This window comes from Syngnathoides biaculeatus, chromosome 1, assembly GCF_019802595.1.
Source record: "Syngnathoides biaculeatus isolate LvHL_M chromosome 1, ASM1980259v1, whole genome shotgun sequence".
NCBI lineage: Eukaryota > Metazoa > Chordata > Actinopteri > Syngnathiformes > Syngnathidae > Syngnathoides > Syngnathoides biaculeatus.
Window position 1 is genome coordinate 1,386,842 of NC_084640.1, and position 21,130 is coordinate 1,407,971.

Here is a 21,130-nt window from a genome sequence, read left to right on the forward strand (position 1 = left end):
TATTTACTATGATGTTTATGTGACACCAAGCAAGACCAATTCAAGCATCCACCCCTTTTTGTGTCATTCAAATCTGACAATCAATGCGTCACCTAAATAATATGATGATGGTGTAAAGTTTTATTGTTCTCTGGGTCACTAAGTAGTAAACAAACCAACAATGACTGCTTTTACAAATTCAGTCTTGTAGCTTACGCATTTCATTGCATGAGCTGTGTTGGGTTTTATTCCTTATCCACTCTTGTGTACTTCCGATATCATGAGTTTGCCATTTTAGTGGTGTCTGTGGAGTGAAAATAGGTTATCCTGTTATAGTGCCTTCATTGTATTCCACCATGTAGCTTTAAGAATACAGCACTGATACTTGAGGTCAGTAGAAAAGCAATGCAGCCTAAAATACAAAAATGTATTTATCTTCAAATTTTAAATACACAACATCAACAGCAATGACACAAATTACTGTCCTCAAAAGTATGCCATTTCACTGACTTCCACAATACAAATCTAGTGATTAGGGAGTATAAAATAATGGTATGATTCCAAACATAGCCATGGAGGTTTTTTTAAGGGTTTATGGTGAATGCAGATAACTGTTGAGAAACAAGAAAGACATTGAAGAAATTTGACTTTTTTTTAAATTACAAATGAACAAAAATCAGATCATCAGGCATATACACAAAACACTATCCCCCCAAAAAATCCCATGCTAAGGAATTACGTTTAGAGCTCCTCTATGTAATATTTGCAACAATTAAAATATTCATAGGGGATAAGAGAAAAATGAGCCAACTCATGAACAAAAGATCCAGTCAATCAAGAAAATTCACATTAACAGGCTCAGTCCTTTCTCATATACATTACTGTAATGAGCATTCATCTTTTGAAAATAATTCAAATGTGCAAAATCAGCATTTTTGGAGGGGGTAAACATGGGAAAAGAACAGTCTGGAATACTTATTCCTGCAGAGGCTGTGCTTAGATCACTTTCTCTTTTTAGGGACTTTGTTGGATTTGTTTAGGATCTTCATGAGGTTTTTGGACATGTAGTACGGTTTCTCCTGTGAGCCGTTGTTGCGCTCTAAGTCCTCCACTGTGAACAGTTCATTGCATTGTTATCTTATCTACTCTTGAACTCAGTCGCGGTTCTCCGTTCAAATTGTTTAAATGTGACGAGAGATGCTTTGTCATTGAGTACTCACAGAAGCAGAGAAAAAGCGTGTCAACACACATGCTGTACACACTGAAGAATCCGTGAGCGATGAGGTAGCTTCCAAAAACCACCGTCTATGATAATCATTTGAAGAAAAACAGCATCAAGACAAAATGACTCATGTTCGCATAGTTGGGTGAAAGATGCAGGCATACGGTAAAACTCACAATGATTGGCATCCAGTAGTAGTTGAGGGTCTCTGACTGTGCAGTGCTGTGTGGCAGAGAAATTCGGCCAGAGAAGAAGTAGAAGGATAATACCCCTGCAAGAAAAAGCTCAATATCACAATTTTGCAAAATGTAGATAGATACTTTCAAAGATACGCTGCAAGCGTGGTTTAGTGGGAGCCAAGTGCAAACACACCAAACAATCTTGAGTAGGTGGAAATGACTTGAGTAAATGCGGCAAGTCAACTCCCAAGCTTGGATATGGAGCACTTAACGTCATAGTCAAGGTAGTGAAACTTTGGAGATGTCTATGTCTTGAAGAAGTCATGTGATGCAGGCCAGGAATGCTAATCCTTCACTGTTTTAAGCCACATTTCACAGAGACCGGGACAGGGAGACTCACTTTGTTCTTTGGAGAAGAATCCCAAATAGCCACAGACAGGTAAACAAACACGGTTAAGGTCAGAAGGCTGGGCAAAAAGCCACAGAAATATACATGATACAGCAAAGCTCGTCAGTGAATTCATGGGGTAGTTTTGCATGGTTAAGTTTTGAACCCACTGACAATGACTTGAGTCATCAACAAAGCCCTAAATAAGTGGGTGTGGCTTAACGTTATAGACAGACAGTGACGTTTCATTATCTTTTGAATTCAAAATGTGCAATATAAATCCTGAAGGCTGTAAAATGATGTGATACATACCCACTCCACCTACTACAAGGAGCTTCCCAAATAACAGCAACAGGTCTGCCACTTTATCCAGAATGACAGTTCTGTAAAGCAGAGGTTGTGTAGATTTTTAGCTTTTTCCCCCCTGAAACTGGTTAATTCATGTATCTCTAAGTAATTTGGTTAAGATTAATTGTAAATTACAAAATATTTTACTTACACTTTTTTTTTTCTAAATTTTTCCATGACTAACCTGGCCCATCTGTTTGCTTTAAAAATCTAATCTTGCCTGTTGATCACAAAAGCAAGTACGAACCTTATAATGTTTCTCATGATCAGAAAGAAAGCATTTCTGGCTGAGGTACAGAAGTTTTTCCCATAAATTGCAATCTGTGGAGGAGCACACGTGTGACAAAAATACACGGTATATAATAAGATCAATAGATATTACATTGCACGCTGATGACACTGTTCCACACACTTGCTGAGCTTACCATAATATATGCGTTTCTGTTGAGGAACTTAAAGAACTTCTCGAGGCACCAGAAGCAGCACTTCATGCAGCATAGCAGAAAACGTGTGCAACGGTTCTGTGCCGCTGAATGGGGTTAAGAGACAAAGAAAAAAACACAATTGTTGTTGTTCTTTAACTAACATGCTGTATTGTACTTAATATTGTAACTGTAACCTGTTGGGTGAGAGGCCTTACATCTGGTTTTGTGGTCTATGTACTCAAGGAGGACCCGCACTCCCTGCACAATGGTCAAGATCAAAGCCCCAAATGCCAATGAGCCAACATGGTACCTGCAATTATTTAGTGGGTTTTTAGTGCACGGTTGAGATCATTGGTAACAAGTATTGTCAGTATATAATGATAATATTTACACAGATCGAACCATCTAGTTGGTATAATATTTGTCTTTATAAATTATTGTCACAGAACAGATTGAGCCACGATTTAGCGGCCACCATATTGTTAGGGTCTTTGGCGCAGACTAGAGGACTGAGCCGAAACTGCAGTCACCTAATATTTTCTGCCTGTCACCCCCCGCCCCCCAAATTTTTTTCTCCAACATTACAAGCACATTCACACTACAGAGCACAAATATCGACGTACCTTAGTGTGCGCACAAAGGCATCGTACAGGGGGAACATGGGGATATCATCTGGTTTGACAAAAGCCCAATAGTAGGCGGCAAAAGTGCCGGCCAGCGTGCACTGGCCCAGCGCGATGACAAAGTTGACACACCAGAGAAAGGCCAACACATTGTAGAGCTGAAGGTTGAAGAGGTTCCTCTGGAAGAGCCCCTCGTCGTTGTATTTGACAAAGATGCACGCAGCGGATGGGCAGGTTGGGTAATCAGTCGCATTGAAGATCTGAGGAGGAGGAGCAGGTAGAACAGTCAATAAATCCATTTTGAACACATATAGTTGTTGTCCAGTTAAACAGAAAGTGGACTCATTCAAAGCAATAAGACAGCAGCTTTACCACATTTTCATTTGCTTAATTTAAAGTAGTCACCAGACAGAGAAAAGACTGACTCACCTTCAAAAAGTATATAATTGTTTGTAGATTGCACAAGATGGTGGCAAAACCCTACATGAAGTGCCTGAACTCATTTTTACAAAGTTCTTGGGCACCAAGGTGCCACAAGGAAACAACAAAGCAATACTTTTGTATAAGAAATAAGGCCCGAACACCCAAAAAAATAAAAATTGACTTTTTCACTTTGTGGACTTTGATGTCAGTTGTGGGGCAGCAGTTAGAAAATCTGCCTCAGTATAAAACTTGCTGGACTCAAATCTCATTCTAGGCACACTTGTACTTTTATGGTGAAAAGAAAATGCCAATTTGACAGCAGTCACATTAAAATGCAAAATATACAAAATGAAAGAAATTAATATGATGATTTATCATGCGCACAAGGCTCACATACAGCCCATTCACCTGAGGGTCACAGTCCACAGTGCCATTGATGAGCTGACAATCATTCATACTGGAGTTCAGAGCGACCACTTTGTAGATGGCCTCTCCCGACGTGGCCAAATACCTGCATCGGATGGCTCAAGAGAAACGAACATTGCACATGCTGGTCCATATTTTAACAGTGTTCTGTATCTAACACATGCGCACGTGTGTATATAATGGAAGGATACAACGCAGTCGAACCCCAGTAGGCCACACAAACCAAGAGGAGAACAAATGTGAGCAGAGGATAAAACAGGGTGCTCATCATTTGACCAATGGCCCTGTGGAACAACTCATTTAATTAAGATGATGATAGCAGGTGACTAATGCACTGTTCAAGTCCAAAAATAGTGAATTGTATCACAGCACAACTCACTTGCTGGACTCTTGGATGAGTGCGATGGCGATTAAAATTCGAGTTCGCAGAAAGATGAGGACCAAGATCAGGATTGCTTCCACCACAGAGAGGATGATTACTGAGGAAGCAGCAGAAGGAGAAAGAATATCAGTGTTCAGGACAACTGAGCATTTGCACTATTATGGACAGTTATTTCATTCCTTGTAACGTGTTTCAATAATTATTTTTTTCATGATTTAGCCTGAAGATGCTCATTTTACCATGCCGAAAAAAAAAAAGTAAAGAAATTGCTTGATATGGTGAATTTAAAAAAATGAACACACTGAATCCGTAATAGGTGAACTGCGATACAGTGTGGGTTTACTTGGCAGGACTAAGAAAGTATGTTCGCACATGGTAAATAATATAGTTGAGTAAACTCACAGAAGGCTAACCAGGTTTCTTGCACTTTCAGGTAAAAGCTGAAGTTAGTGGTGAATCCAATATCAGTAATGGAAGCAGACAGATTCTTGTAGTTAGCGTATTCCCAGTAGCAGTGCCAAATCCCTTAAAGTAAATCAAACAGACATAAAATATTGCATCACGCTGGGAATTGTTGGCTTTCAAGCATAAATAAAATGCAAAATTGAGTTTATATTTACCGTATGCCCCGGTGCAGAGTACTGCGGCAATAAGAAACCATACCACGAACTGAGCAATGAATCTCAGCAGGAGAAGGAACAACATACTGAGCACCATTGATATTGCCAGACCACTGTTATGGAAAACAAAAAGAAACTATCAAGGAAATACAAAAATCCAATTGGTTACTGGAATCGAATACGGAATGTTTTTGTGTTGTTTTGGTAAACAGTTGTCAAGAGTGTGGCATCAACTAACACAAGGATCCAGGGCCATGATGATGCAAAATCTTCAAAGATCCTGACACCTATGTCCCTGGCATTGAAGCCGTTCAAAATGTCCCTGATAAAGACATAAACAGGCAGTCGTGTATACTCCAATTGCAAAAATTCATGAAACACATGCTGTGAGGTATTAAAATAAATGGAGTGAAGAAAAAAAACACAATTGCAAGCAATTTAATTTTTGCTCATCATCAGAGAAATATCACGCTTTCCAGATTAATTTCTAGTTCTTGGTATAACTGCATTTTAAGTGACTTTTGTTTTCACTGCATCATTTTTGAAAACTGAACCACATGCTCAAGAAAAACTGCAGGCTATTGCGTTGAATTGCACATGTCTGAAGACTGTGAACATTTTGTAACACTTCTGAGTTGTGCACAACAGCAAGAATAACTACAACCATACACGCTACTCTAAAGATCGACACACTTACAAAGCAGCTGGCAATGTGCTGATGAGGAGGAGAAATAACAATCATTCAAGTGGATCTACTGGCATCATTTGGGCATTAAACAGTGATTATGTTGAGTTCACTTCTTTGTTTCTAAAGCAACATAACATTTTGCTATTAATTAATGTTCATTGGCTCTACCCAGTGCCGTTCTTCAGAAGGTCGATCGTCTCGCTGACAGATGGTGGCAAGCCAGAAATGTGGGAAAAATCCTCTGGCATATTCTCAAGTACTCTGAGATCAGGCAAACATCTTCCTATGACTACAAAGAGGAGAGATGATAACACGAGCGTTGTCATTTTTAGTCATGAATATGGAACCGTTAATGAATCAAAAGGGGGAAAAAAAAATAACCCAGTTGCGCCTCAGAAGTCAAACATGCTTTTTGGTCTCAAATTTGCTCTTTTTGATTTTCTTTTCCTACCAGTAGTGACTGAAACACAAATAATAGGTTTGAGGGCCAAACTGTTGGAATCATAAAATATGTTTGATGTTTAAAAATAAGTGAACAAGTCAGTTAATATTCACCCATCCATTCTCTACATTGCTCATCCTGTTCTGGGTTGTCAGACACTGGATTCTTACCCAGCTGACCTTGGACGAAATGTAGACAACATCCCGTCTGATTGCTGCACAGGGCATATATAGCACACTATAGATACAGACAACCATTCATACACACATTGAAAAAGCCATTAGTGACTTAGTCAATATTAAGATGTTTAGAAAAAACTCTGTCTTCACTTTAATGCCAAAGAAGTAATAAGAATGGAAGTTTTACCAAAGGTACAACATACTGCCTCAAATTGGTCAAGATGTGAGGAGTGTTAAGGTTTTGTGCATATCTTTACTGGTGAATTTGGTTTGCCTTCTGAGGTTCCACTGTGTCAAAGGGGAAATCCAGTGCTTTGCATGAACAGTGTATCCAATAGGTAATGTAAAATGTACTCTATTTTAACAATGTGATGTTTTAAGAAGATTTTTATCAACAATTAGAATTTTCAGGGGCACTGCAATTTTCACGAGTCACATGACCTACGTGCGCGGATGTGACGTATACCGTGCCGCAACAAAGGCTCATTTACACGGGACACCATTTATGCCCAGCACCAATTTCTCGTATTTATCCTCATCTGATGAAGAAATAGCAGTATCGGTTGATCGGGAAGACAGAGGAATATTTCCATACAGATTTGAACCTGTGGTTATAATTAATGTTGAATATTCAGATGGTTCTTCAGGCGGAATGACGCAGAGTCTGACGAGCAAATTCCGGCGGCGGGCCGCGAGTCGAGGTTCCAGGCGGCGGAGGCCGTTAGCCCCAGACACCGAAGCTAGGCTAAAGGCCTCCACAGCTGCCGAAGGCGGGCCGCTAGCTCTAGCAGCAGGCCACGAGGCGAGTTTCGACATTCAGGGAGGCCGTTAGCCGGGCTTCGGCGGCGGCAGAGGCCTGAAGCCTAGCTTCGGCGTCTGGGGCTAACGGCCTACGCCCCCGGAGCTCGCTAGTCAGTCTCCGTGTCATTCTCGTCTGAAGAACAATCCGCGGCTGCCGGCCCGGAGCTCCGGGGGCCCCTGTTTACACACTTATTTCTTGCGGGTAGGCCTCCGAGTAGTCAGACTCCGCGTCAGTCCGTCCGAAGAACCATCCGAATATTCAACAGTTACAGCCACAGGTTCAAATCTGTATGGATGTATTCCTCCGTCTTCCCGATCAACCAATACTGCTATTTCTTCATCAGAAGAGGATAAATCTGAGAAATCAGCGCTGGGCATAACGATGTCCCATGTAATCGAGCGTTTGGAATGGCAGGTAACACGTCACATCCACGCGTGTAGGTCATGTGACTCGCAAAAATGGCAGTGCCCCTGAAAATCCCTAATTGTTGATAAAAATCTTCTCAAAACACTATTAAATGAGAGAGGATTTAACATCACATTGTCAAAATAGGGTACATATTACATGACCTATTGGATACACTGTTCATGCAAAGCACTGGATTTCCCCTTGTGTCAAGAACCTTGAATCGTGAATCCGCACTAAAATTAAGATCAAACCCATACAGTTATTAGAACTTACCAGAGGTTGTGGGAATTGTATAGAAAGGACACAGTTCGTTGTCCACAATGTCTTTAACGGTCTAAAAATAAAGTTACGCTGTTAAGATAAAAGCTTTTGCAAGAGAAACCAACCACAGATAATTGTGCAAATAAGACCTTTGCTTAAACAGGCATCAAACTTACCATGTCAATCTTTGACGGATCTATGGATGGTGCACAGAGGCTTAGATTGAAAACATCTGCAGGCTTCACATTTGGAAGGTAGTCAAGCGGCCCTACGGCAGAGAACTCAGTGGGGCACTTTTTCACACACACCTGGTGGGCAGTAAAGCAGCAAGATTACGGCAGGGAAAGGGGAAAAAGAGCCTTCACACAGCCCATGTCCAATCCGGTCTACCTGTGTGGTTGGACACTGTAACCCATTCAGAGCTGTTGCCATCACATTAAAACCTGTCGCACATTTGACAATGTCAAAGTAGAGTAATGCTGGTCGGTCTCTGCGAGAACAAACACACAAGAGGAAATATAGTTATTGACAGGGTATTGATGGCTTGACATCGTGTAGATTTTGTCATGCATGCAAATGAAATCTAATCACATATTCGGTCCAACGCCACAGAACCATCCGGTTGAGTTCTTGGGATAGAGAACTTGCCGGGGATCTCCATAAAGCCATGCTGGGGACACACACACACACACACACACACAAAAGATTAAACCAACTAACAAAAACAACGAATGATTAACAACACACTATACTCACATTATCACATCTACTCATTTAATACCTTTGGGATCTTTGGAGCACTTGTGTTAAGGTAAAAAATGCATTGCAAAATTACAGTGACTATTTGGATGAAAAAATATGTATATAAAGTGTGGCGCAATAACTGAGTGTGCCCTCTTTTGCTGCGTGACAAAAACTGAGCATCATTATTACTTTGAGTAGCTAAGTAAAGTAAATAACTGCGTCAATGACATCAGAGGAATGCTATACTATGGATATGTGTATCAAGCCCATTATAGATGCTTGCAAAAACATTCATACCTCTTCCAGCTAGATACAGTATGTAAGGCAGCTAGGTAGCTTATAATTAGAGAACTCAATGGCTAGGTAGTTGGGTAGTTAAATGAGAAGGAAGGTACAGTCAATATAAAAAGTTCAAATGCCATCTTTTTTCATCTTAAAAAATGACAACGCAACATCCTGCGATTGGCTGGCAACCAGCTCAAGGTGTACCTTGCCACCTGCCCGAAGATAGTGGGATAGGCTCCGGTGTGACGGTCTGAGCGCTCCCCCGTGCTGAAAAGTCTCCTTGTGATGAATGCGCATGCGTTACTAACAGGGGAACTCTGGGTACGTAGCAGACGCTTAATGGGAAATCTCCCGGTCTCATTGTTACCCTTCTTTTACATAGAGGGAGCTAACATACGTTATTCCATAACCCTAACCTAACCTTAAAACAAAAGTCGATTAAAAAAAAAAAAGATACACACGTATATGTACGTTCACTGTGTTCGTCTTTCTGAGACATGAACACTCGGCGACAAGCTGTCGAATGGCACATGTTGAAGCATGGATGGGGATGTTTCAGAATGGCCGGAGGTTCACAAAATATACGCGCATGCACATTACTCACAACGAGACTCTGCAGCACTGGGAGCGCTCAGACCGTCACACCCGACACTTCCATGACCCTTGTGAAGATAAGTGACTCAGAAAATGAATGGATGGATGGACAAAGCTAAATAATTTCAATGTTATTTTTACCATTACTGTAACCTATAACTAACCAACTGAATTGAAAAATCTAACAAAATTATTTCATGCAAAAAATTAAAAATGTACATTAACCAGGTTGCAAAAATATGCAGCAACTTTGACTATTATCAGAGCATGCTGGTCTTTTTTGAGTTTATCAGTGGGGGACATCCTGATGTGGCAATACTTGCCAACTCATGTTAAAAAAAAAATAATAATAAAAAAACGCTCCAAATGTCTCAGATTGCAAGGGCATCTAGTGAGCACAGCCCTTTTCATATAAGGGAGTAGGTAGGTAGCTGGGTAGGTACGTAACTCACTAGGTAGGTGGTTAGTTAATTAAAAAGGTAAATAAGTAGGTAGATTTACTTTTTGTAAGGGGTTGCAAAAAAATTGCAGTCTCATCCCACAATACTGTACAAATATCCCCCCTTTGAATAGAGACTGTAGGAACCCAGGCATTTGTATTTATGAAGTTTTTATTCTTTGTTTTGTTTGTCCTTTCTTATATGCCTGAAATATACAAAATAAAAACTGTACAAACAAAAGTACAAGTCAGTAGTGATAAAAAATGTAACTTTAACAAGTTTAACATAATGTGGGGGGTTGATGTACTCTTACTTCTCTAAATGCTCGAAGACTGCATGTTTGCACAATTGTGACTCTTATAAGAAATAGTTCCCTATTAATTCTATGTATAGTTATTCATTCTTGTTAGTTTCTTTGTTGTTCTTCTCCGTACTCAACATGAATGTTATGTGTTGTTAAATACTTGGCCATTAAAGCTGATTCTGATTTTAAAAAGTCATTGCCTGTTGACAGTTTTGACCGATTTACAGGGGAGTGCCACTGATATTTCGGCCATGGCCCGTGAACAAACTCGGCTTGGACAGCGCCCAATGACGCATTTTAATGAAGTCCCATTGCCCTTCCTGCACAGACAATTTGTGTTGACTTAAGATAAGGGAGTGTGTGTGATATGTGTTGGAATGAGTTTGATGACCATGCTGGAAATAGCTTAAGATGATCACTGGTGCTCTTGTTTTCGTGTTTACTTTTTGGTTGTTTATTTATTAGGAGTCTATGGACAAACAGAATGATCAAAAATACTTGGTGTTAAGAATGTCATTTTGTTTTTCTGACAGCTCAAATTCCTTTTAGACAGCACGAAATACTTGTTTTACTTAGTTTAATGTAAAATACCTGTATTGGCAGATATACTGTAGCATACATTTGTATGTTTTTATGTGTTGGTCCGTGCCGTATTGTAAAGCTATGACATCAACATTGTTACTCATGTAAAAAATATATTTATAATTTTTTACTTTAAAGGGCAAATCCACTGGTTTGCATTAACAATGTATCCAATAGGTCATCTAATATGTACACTATTTTGACAACGTGATGTTAAATCCTCTCTCATTTAATAGTGTTTTGAGAAGATTTTGATCGACAATTACAAATTTTCAGGGCGCTGCCATTTTCGCAAGTCACATGACCTCCGTGCATGGATGTGACGTGTTACGTGCCACAACAAAGGCTTGATTACAATTGGACACCATTTATGCCCAGCGCTGAATTCTCGGATTTATCCTCATCTGATGAAGAAATAGCAGTATCGGTTGATCGGGAAGACGGAGAAATACTTTCATACAGAACCGTGAGTGGCACAGCCGTGAGCGGCTTGGCCGCTCAGTTGATCGGGAAGACGGCGGGGAATATTTCGATACACAGCTGTGAGCGGCAGAGCCGTGAGCTCGCTCCCCGAGCCCGGAGTTCCCTCACACAGCTAGGGGAGCGAGCTCACGGCTCCCCTGAGCCCCAGAGCTGTGCCACTCATGGCTATTTATGGAAGTATTCCTTTCTTTGCCTTTGTTGTGGTACGTAACACGTCATATCTGCGCACGTAGCTCATGTGACTTGCAAAAATGGCAGCGCCCCTGAAAATTAGTAATTGTCGATAAAAATCTGCTCAAAACACTATTAAATGAGAGAGGATTTAACATCGCATTGTCAAAATAGAGTACATATTATATGACCTATTGGAAACATTGTTAATGCGAACCAGTGGATTTCCCCTTTAAGAGCCTTGGGATGTTCATTGGGCAACCTGTTTGTGCAGTTTTCTGTGCTGCTAATTTAAAACAATGTCCTGTTTGTGAATAAAGGAATGGAAATCCCAAAATGTCTGATATGATTCGAGTAATCGAATGATTAATCATTTATTGAAATAATCGTTAGTTGAAGTTACTTATTATCTTATGCATGTGTATGGTGTGCCGGGATGGCTGTCTCCAGTATGCCACACATTAGATCAGTAAGCACACACAGGGCAATGTATGTATTCTCTCATAGTCTAGGGTCACTCATATTTTCAAAATTGGTGCACTTTTGGACATGCTTTGTTGGGCCAAGGTCCAATCATTCATAAAAGAAAATAATATTATGGATGGGTGAACTCTAATAATAAAATAAACTAAGAGCGAAAGCAAAAAAAGAAACTCATTCAAATTTGTGAGGTTCATCAACATTAGCTAGTGTAAGGTTGTCCCCAAATGTTGTTGCCTCATCACCACTGTGTTCTAACGCAGCTTTAATGGTCAACGAATAACTACCTCACTAACTATCCTTGATGTGTCTAGGGTGTGTTCAATGGAAAACAATGAAAGAGGAAATAACAGAGTGAGGTCAAGTTTGTGAATGTGACAGATTCTCTTTTGTCTGTCTAGTTATGCTCACCTAAAATCCCAACTGCGATGTAACCAAGGATGACCACAAAAAACAGCACACAGCAAATTATGTCAGTGCACCCTCTGGGGGGAAAGTGAGAGGAGAGTGAAACCTGTGAGCTGTGAGCTCTGTGGACTTCGCACAGAGATTTGTCGTCATTGTCAGTCAGCCAGTCGACACAAACTCATGGGAAAAATGCAATAGGAAATAAAATTGAGAATCACCTCTTCCTTATGGGGCCATTAAAGGTGGGATCATACTGTACAGGCTCACCTAGGAAAAAAAAGCAAAGAACAAAAATTATACTGCGTTTAGATTTTTAATCTTTAATCAGGTAAAATGTTAAATAACCAAGATTAACCAAAAGTAGGTTGCTCTTAGCTTCCTTTGTTATGGTTACACTAAGAGTTTTTTCATTACCTCAATCAAAATTTATTAATCATAAGTCAGGGACACTTGTGTGTGTGTTTGTGCGTGTGTGTGGTAGGCGGGGTATAAGCATATAAATTATTCAAGTGTGAATGTGAAGTGTTGAGGTTTTTTTTTTTAATTCATGAATTATTAAGCTAAGTTAAGAACTCCTGTAAATATGATGAGGACAGGGTGGTTTTGGTGTTATGGGAAGAAGTGTTTCCTGGAACCAAAAATAATGACTAACTACTACAAGATCTTATGTACAAAAAAAAAAAAAGTGAAGTGAGGTGGCAGTGCACGTCTACTGTAGTTGCCAGTTCCTGTTTTGTTCAAGTTCCTATTCACCTGATTAGATTTAATAGGATTCACTCATTATATAGAAAAAGACCTGATTTATATCATGTAACTGATATCAGGTGTTTGTATTTTATGGTGTCTTATCAGGTGTATGTGATTGACTGCATGTACCCTGCCTCGGGCCTATAGTCAACTGGGATAGGCTCTGACTCACCAATGCTTCCTGAACACCAAGCAGTTGGGAATCCATGCTTGGCATGAAGGAGAAGTGAGTGAAAATAACTTGTTAGCTTCGTCCATGAGCTCTAAGGTAGCTAGACACCATAAAAGTTTAATCTCATTACTTGGTTGAATAAGCTTTGTTGGTCATGACAGAGGCTGAACATTTTCTGTAAGTCTTCACAAGGTTTTTACACACTGTTGCTAGGATTCTGGACCATTCCTCCATGCAGATCCCTAGACCATTGATGTTTTGGGGCTGTTGCGGGGCAACACAGACTTTCAACTCACTCCAAAGATTTTCTTTGGGGTCGAGATCTGGAGACTGGTTAGGTCACTCCAGGATCTTGAAATGGTTGCTACGAAGCTACCCCCTTGTTGCCCGGGCAATGTGTTAGGGATCATTGTCATGCTGCAATACCTAGTCATCTTTCATATTTAATACCATTGATGGAAGGAGGTTTTCACTCAAAATCACATGATACATGGCCCCATTCATTCTTTCTTTTACGTGGATCAGTCTTCCTGGTCCCTTTGCAGAAAAACTGACGCAAAGCATGGGGTTTCCAACCCCATGCTTCACAGTAGGTATGGTGTTCTTTGGATGCAACTCAGCACAAGTTCAGTTTTAACAACAAGTACTAGTTTGGTTTCAATTGACCATATGACATTCTCCCAATCCTTTTCTAGCTCATCCGAATGCACCCTAGCAAACTTCAGATGTCCCTGAACATCTACTGGCTTGAGCATTTGAGTCCCTGTTGGTGTAATGTGTTATTGATGGTGGCCTTTGTTACTTTGGTCTCAACTTTCTGCAGGTCACTCACTAGGTCCCCCCATGTGGTTCTGGGATTTTTTTTGCTTACCACTCTTGTGATTATTTTGACCCCAAGTAGTGAAATCTTGCGTAGGGGTCCAAATCGAGGGAGATTAGCAGTGGTCTGGTATGTCTTCCATTTTCGATTTCCAAACGTCACTGTTGATTTCTTCACACCAAGCTGCTTCCCTATGCATATTCAGTCATCTCAGCCTAGTGCAGACCTAAAATTTTAATTATAACGTACCAGTTCTATGATCTTGGCCATAGTAGAGTTTGGAGTTTAACTGTTTGAGGTTGTGGAGAAGTATCTTGTACATTCATAAGTTCAAACAGGTGCCATTAATACAGGTTGCGAGTGAAGGACAGAGGAGTCTCTAAGACAGAAGTCACAGGTCTGTGAGAGCTAGAAATCCTGCTTGATTGTAGGCGACCAAATACTTATTTCCACCATAATTTGCTATAGGCAAAGTAAATAGTACTACTACTACTACTACTACTACCACTACCACTACTACTACTACTACTACTACTACTACTACTACTAATAATAATAATAATTCTTAGTAAATTCAATATCATTTTCTGGAATTTTTTTCTTATTTTGTTTCTCATAGGTGAGGTAGACCTATGATGAAAATTACAGGCCTCTCTCACTTTTTTAAATGGGAGAAACTTGTGCAATTGCTGGCTGGCTAAATACTTTTCCCCCTCTGTATGATCATTATGATGAGAGCGATTAACTTATACTGTACCTGAATGATAATAAATAACGTTGAAATGTTAGTTAACCATTATACTTAATAATTAATTACTACAGGTTATGATGGCAACAGTTTGGAAATCCAAATATAAATGCCAAAAGGAAATGTTGCCATGAAGTCAACAAAAATGAGTGCCCCAGATTGTGTTTCAGTTAGGCAGGTCAACTGTCATGGAAACATAAAAACATCCATCTATCCATCCATTTTCTTTGCCGCTTATCCTTACGAGAGTCGTGGGGAGTGCTGGAACCTATACCAGCTGTCACTGGGCAGGAAGCGGGGTTCACCCTGAACTGGTTGCCAGCCAATCGCAGGGTACATAGAGACTAACAGTCGCACTCACAATCACACCTAGGGGAAATTTAGCGTGTCTAATTAACGTTGCATGTTTTTTGGGATGTGGGAGGAAACCGGAGTGCCTGGAGAAAACCCACGCAGACATGGGGAGAACATGCACACTCCACACAGGCGGGCCTGGGCTTGAACCCGGGTCCTCAGAATTGTGACGCCAACGCTTTACCAGCTTAGCCACCGTGCCGCCACACAAAAACTTGTTTGACATTATTCCATAAGGAATATGTTCAAGAATTCATTATGACAGAGGAAAAAATGACAACCAGCAATGTCATGCACACAACAAAGGAACCAGTTTATCAGCCTCTTGCTGTGACAAGTGTCAATTTTCACAATGCTGGGTTTGCAGTAAACACTGGCTAGTAAAAAGATTAACGGTGACTCAATTTAAAGACATTTCAGTTGTATAATGTTTTTATAGCTTGGGCACATACGGAAGAGTAAATGGGTGCTATAGGTCAGGCGAAGTAGCCTGCTTAGCTACCTTGTGTTTTATAACTATAACTTTGATGTGACAAGCATACTGTATTTGTAAAAAGAAAAATTGCTCACTTACAGGGTATATTTGGACCCCAATAGATAAAGAAATGCAAGCCTTTGGTGAGAACAAAAAGGGGAGTGACAGTGACACCATTCAAAATGTTGCTTATATAAGTCAACTGTTGAAACTGAACTCGTAAAAATCTCAAAGGTTAGAGATGCTACAAGTCACGACACCACCTAGTAGTGAAAAAAGGCTGATTTAAACCCTTCTAACGTTCATGTTTGCTATAAGGTTCCTGTTTTTAATTCAAACGAGCAAATAAACACTACGGCCGATACTTGGACGAGTTCCACATTTCATGTACTTCTGCATAGAGTATACAATAGCTTGTTAAAAAAAAAAAAGTATTTAAAGAAAAATCAATGTTTTAAATAAAACTAGTGGCACTGGTAGTCCGGTGACACAGCTGTAGAGCGTTGGCCTCACAGTTCTGAGCACCGGGATTCAAATCCCGCCCCGCCTGTGTGGAGTTTGCATGTTCTTCCTGTGCCTGCATGGGTTTTCTCCGGGCACTTTGGTTTCTTCCCACATCCCAAAAACATGCATTCATTGGGCACTCTAAATTGCCCCAAGGTGTGATTGTGAGTGCACCTGTTGTCTGGCTCCATGTGCCCTGCGATTAGCTGGCAACCAGTTCAGGGTGTACCCCACCTCCTGCCCGTTGACAGCTGGGATAAGCTCCAGCACTCCCGCAACCCTTGTGAGGATAAGCGACTCAGAAGATGGGTGGTTGGATAGACATTCTTAATAGCCATACCAATTTAATAAAGGGTTTTATGTGTCTTAACAAGAGTGCAAAAATAAGTTAACCACTGTAGAATGTTAAAATAATAAGAAAAGAAAACACCTGTTCCTCCTCACTCAATGAAGGTATTGGAAATGTGTAGAAAATATTGGGGGGAAATGAAAAAAGAGCCCAAAACAAACAAAAACACACAAAAACAGTTCATCCTTTGATTCCATTTCAACTGAGATAGTGACATACACTGAGGTCTTACCTGCACTAAAGTCTCACAAATGTCATTGTGGACTGAAAAATTGTCGATGCAGTTGTCACAATTAGGTCAGACTATGTCGACATTTGGAGGACTATTAAACACACAAGACAACATCCTCTTCCCTGGTGTTTTTGTATTTTATTTGAAGACATGAAATACAATCTGTATTTACCTCCAGGGAGGGTTTATTTACTGAAGCTTTGTTCAACCTCCCATACTGTCAATACACTTGTGGCTCCATCAATAGAACTAAGGCCCAAAAAAAGTATATTGTCATGCAAACCTTTGGTAAACCTGTACCAAATGTGCCAAGGAGTGTTGTGTTTTGCCGGGGGAGGAAAAGAAGTAACTCGTATCTCACCGTATGGAAGGTTCTGCTTCTTTTCAAATAAATAGTGATGTCATCTACTGTGTTGATTGCGAAGGAGAAATATTATTAAAGATAAGCATTTCATGGGCTGTTCAAGTGTCAAGGATGGAGAATATTTCACTTCCCTCATTTTGGAAAAAAAAAAAAAAAAAAAAAAAGGTACTTCATGATTTTTCATTGGATAGTTTAACATGGCCTATAAATGTTACTCATACAGTAGATACTGGTACAATGTTCCTCCGTTTTTCGCATGGGTTACATTCCATACACCCCCCAAATAACAAAAATCAGAGGATAATGAAGGCAGTGAGTAACAATTGCATTTCACATCTCCAAGCAGAGAAAGCTTACATTGCCTGATACACTCCTGTTTAGCCAGATCATTACTGACGATGTTTTACACACTCACAGTATTACATCGAAACTAAAATGATCACACCACAGCAAATAGAATAGCATAACTAGCAAATGATGCCACAAATAAAAGAATAACCCATAAAATAATTGACACAAAACATGCTATTTACATGCTTTGCACCATGGTGGTGCGGCGCTAAGGACCTCCATAGTGCCTCGTGAGTGCCATCATAAGGTAGTTTACATACACGCTAAAACACTTGCTGGGATCCATGCTAACAGTACAACCAGTGTGTTTAAGTGTACTTTGTTGGACAAGTCACACAAAATATGCAAATATTGGAACTCACTGTGCACATAAGGGGCACCACATTGTAAGCTGCCATGTCAAATGTGGCGCCTTGTCTATTTAGAAGATAGTTTAAGAGCTTTACAATCGTGAAAATACATGAAAATACGTTAAATTAAAAATAAAATTTTAAAAAACCTGGGAGACCAAAATCCATGAATACGTAAGGCTGTGAACAGTGAACCGCAAATGGGCAAGGTCAGACTGTATATTTGTTTTAATTACACGTAACTTTACTACTGTATTTGGGTGTGTTAGCGATTGACTGCAGTCCAATGCAGCCTAGTGGGGGCACAAATCAGTGCAATCTGTAGGCCAGTTCAAAGCACAGTTAAATGCAGAGGGTTGCATAAGGAAGGCCATCCGTCTTAAAACTTTTCCAAACAAATACGAGCGCACATCTAAAGAATCCCATACCAAGATCAGGTGGCACAGTTAACCTACAGGACGTCGGTGGAAATTCAGCTACTGTGGGTCTGAGACAAAGAGGAGGAAATATGATTCTTCGGCAGAACGAGAAGAGGAAAGCACAGAGCCTACAACTGAGTGTGGGGACTGTGAATGTTGGGATTATGACGGGAAAAGATCAAGAGGTGGTTGACATAATTAAGAGAAAGGTTGAGGTTTGTGCATACAAAAGAGCAGGTGGAAATGCAGGCTCGAGGTTTGGGGACAAAGTTTAAATTATTTCATCATGAAGTATGTGAGAAGAGAAATGGAGAAGGGGTTATTTTAAAGGAAGGGTTAGCTAAGAATGTCTTGGAGGTTAAAAGAGTACGAGATCCCATGATGAGGCTGAAACTTGAAATTGAGGCTGTTGTGTATAATGTGATTAGGGACTATGCCCCACAGGTAGGATGTGACCTTGAGTTGAAAGAGAAATTCTGGAAGGAACTAGATGAAGTAGTCCTGGGCATCCCAGACATAGAGAGAGTTGTAATTGGTGCAGATTGTAACGGGCATGTTGGTGAAGGACACAGGCGTGGTGAAGAAGTTATGGGGAAATACAGAATCCAGGAAGAGAAGTTTGAGGGGCAGATGGTGATAGAATTTGCAAAAAGGATGGAAATGGCAGCAGTAAAGATTTTTTTTCTAGAAGAGGCAGGAACATTGGGTGACCTACAAGTGCAGAGGTAGAAGCGCGCAGTTGGATTATATTTTGTGCAGATGATGAAATCTGACGGAGGTTACTGACTCTATGGTAGTAGTAAGGAAAAGTGTAGATTGCCAGCATAGGATGGTAGAGTGTAGGAAGACTGCAGTAGTGGGGAATAAGATTAAAAGGACAAAGGTAGAGCAGAGATTAATGTAGTGGAAGCTGAGAAAGGAATTGTGTTGTGCAGCCTTTCAGAAAGAAGTGAGACGGGCTCTCGGTTGAAGGGAGGAGCTCTCAGAACACCAAAGTGATCAGAGAAAAAAGCTGGTGAGTACTTGGTGTATCTTCTTGTAGGAAATGGGAGAAGGACACTTGGTTATAGGACCTCAAAGTACACAAAGTCATACCAGGAAAGAGGTTAGCAAAGAAGAAGTGGGACACTGAGAGGACTGAGGAGAGGTGAAAAGAAAACATTGAGATATGACGTGGGCCAAAGGTAGAGGTGATGAAGGCTAAGAGGCAAATGTTGACTTGTACACTCGGTTGGACACAAAGAAGGAGAAAAGGATCTCTACAGGTTGGCCAGACAGAGGGATAGAGATGGGATGGATGGGCAGGAGGTGATCAATGATATATATGGAAATGTGTTAATTGGTGTGCTAAAATAGATGGAAAGAATACTATGAGAAGTTGATGAATGAAGAAAATGACAGAGAAGGAAGAGTAGAAGAGGCAAGTGTGAAGGACCAGGAAGTGGCAATAATTACAAAGGGGGACGTTAGAAAGGCACTAAAGAGGATGAAAAATGGAAAGGCAGTTGGTCCTGATCACATACCTGTGAAGCTATGGAAGCAATATGGAGAGGAAGATGCAGGAGATAGGCTTACATGGAAAAGGATGACAAGCTGTGGTGACAAACTGAAATGAAAGCTCGACTGCAGTGCGATGTAAAAAATTAACAGAGAAGGCCCAAGTAATTATGATTTGTCTTATTATTGTTCTATATAATGCTATATATGGTTTGGATCTATTTTTCACCATACATACACTATTATTCAAAAATATGGACACAGGTTCTGATTTCAATAGCACTACAAAGTGTATCCCAACTTCTGATTGGTATATGTAATTAAAACTTTACTAGTGCAGTAGAATAAGTATATTATACAATTTGACTTGATCGGGCTTAACATGGTTTTTGATAAATTGACAAGAAATAATGTATATTTGTTCGTCTATCTATGCGATTGACATGTCGTGACAGCAGAACAATTTATCTCGTGTTACATGGCAGAATTGACCTGTGACATGTTTGTTAGGACGTGCACCGTTATTTGTATTATTTTTTTTTTTTTTACGTGGCGTCTGCGACAAAAGTATAGCATATATATATATATATATATATATATATATATATATATATATATATATATATATATATATACACAGAAGGGTCATTTGCGTTGCCCTACAGTACGTTTAACTGACAGCCTGCAGTAAAGAACATTTACGGAGATTTGTAATGCCCACGATTATTTAGTATTTATTTATTTAAAAGTTAACTTTTGAAAGTCTACCCCAAACTGTTTTAATATCCACTGTACAGTGTACTGTATCGTCTTGTCCTCGACTGGAACACAATGAGTCTCCCGTGGTGACGGGTTGATGGCAACTCACCGTACTGAGAGTCTGGATTTGTCTCCACTTTCTTGCCCATTTTCGACCTCGACCCCTGCTTCCTCTCTTCCTCGGCTTCTCACCAACAGCTCGCTTCACCCCGAGTTACCCAAAAACGTCCCACGTCAAAAGTACAACATAACCTTTGAAGAAGCAAGTTGAGAGAATCTTTCCCTTGCAGTTGTTACTAAGCAGTGACGACACGAAGGCACCTGCTCTGTAGGGACGTGCACCGGAAGTGGCCAGGTGCTTGCGCTCTATGCTAATAAATCTTTAGTTAATACTATAGTCCTTCTAACTGGTTATGACATCTTCGTTGTTAATCAAGCCGCAAAATAGTGCTGTAATGCCATTTCATTGGCTCTTAAGACGAATTGTGTAATTTTGGAACGTATAAGATTCACTGTCCATCCAAGACAAACATGACAATGGCGACGTCATCTTTCTACGTACGACACTATCGTTAGCTTTCTTCTATCGCCATAGCCAAGAATGTTATAACTAATATTCTAGTCGTCCTTCCAATTACTTCATGTGGCGTTTATTCCCCTAAATCATTGGGGTAAAATTAGTGCATGGTACTTCATTTGATTA

General features: G+C 40.2%; 1 protein-coding gene across 3 annotated transcripts; it reads right to left on the reverse strand.

Moving 5' to 3' along the window:
- Positions 1-71: 71 nt before the first annotated feature.
- slc44a4 (solute carrier family 44 member 4) lies at positions 72-20,874 on the reverse strand. 3 transcript variants are annotated; one of them, XM_061817625.1, is made up of 23 exons: positions 20,537-20,874; positions 12,505-12,553; positions 12,290-12,363; positions 8,387-8,465; positions 8,186-8,285; positions 7,972-8,103; positions 7,808-7,868; positions 5,872-5,992; positions 5,713-5,730; positions 5,254-5,337; positions 5,016-5,128; positions 4,798-4,920; positions 4,393-4,492; positions 4,205-4,297; positions 3,996-4,098; positions 3,297-3,424; positions 2,757-2,851; positions 2,542-2,645; positions 2,364-2,437; positions 2,081-2,151; positions 1,378-1,472; positions 1,200-1,284; positions 72-1,090 (listed from the first exon to the last, which is right to left on the reverse strand). In XM_061817625.1, the coding sequence occupies exons 1-23, from the start codon at positions 20,574-20,576 to the stop codon at positions 981-983; spliced, it is 2,052 nt and encodes a 683-aa protein (XP_061673609.1). In that variant the 5' UTR covers positions 20,577-20,874; the 3' UTR covers positions 72-980. The 3 variants fall into 3 exon arrangements, with proteins under 3 accessions (XP_061673609.1, XP_061673443.1, XP_061673518.1); XM_061817459.1 differs by having other exon boundaries at positions 3,165-3,424; positions 20,537-20,872; XM_061817534.1 differs by lacking the exon at positions 5,713-5,730 and having other exon boundaries at positions 3,165-3,424; positions 20,537-20,871.
- Between the last annotated feature and the right edge of the window lie 256 nt (positions 20,875-21,130).

Coding starts and splice junctions, on each gene's coding strand:
- slc44a4 (XM_061817459.1), bottom strand. CDS start 20,576: ATGGGCAAGAAAGTGGAGACAAATCCAGACTCTCAGTACG. Junction 8,466..12,289: donor CATCGCAGTTGGGATTTTAG/GTGAGCATAACT, acceptor GTGTGTCCCCAG/CATGGCTTTATGGAGATCCC. Junction 2,438..2,541: donor ACAGAAACGCATATATTATG/GTAAGCTCAGCA, acceptor GCTCCTCCACAG/ATTGCAATTTATGGGAAAAA.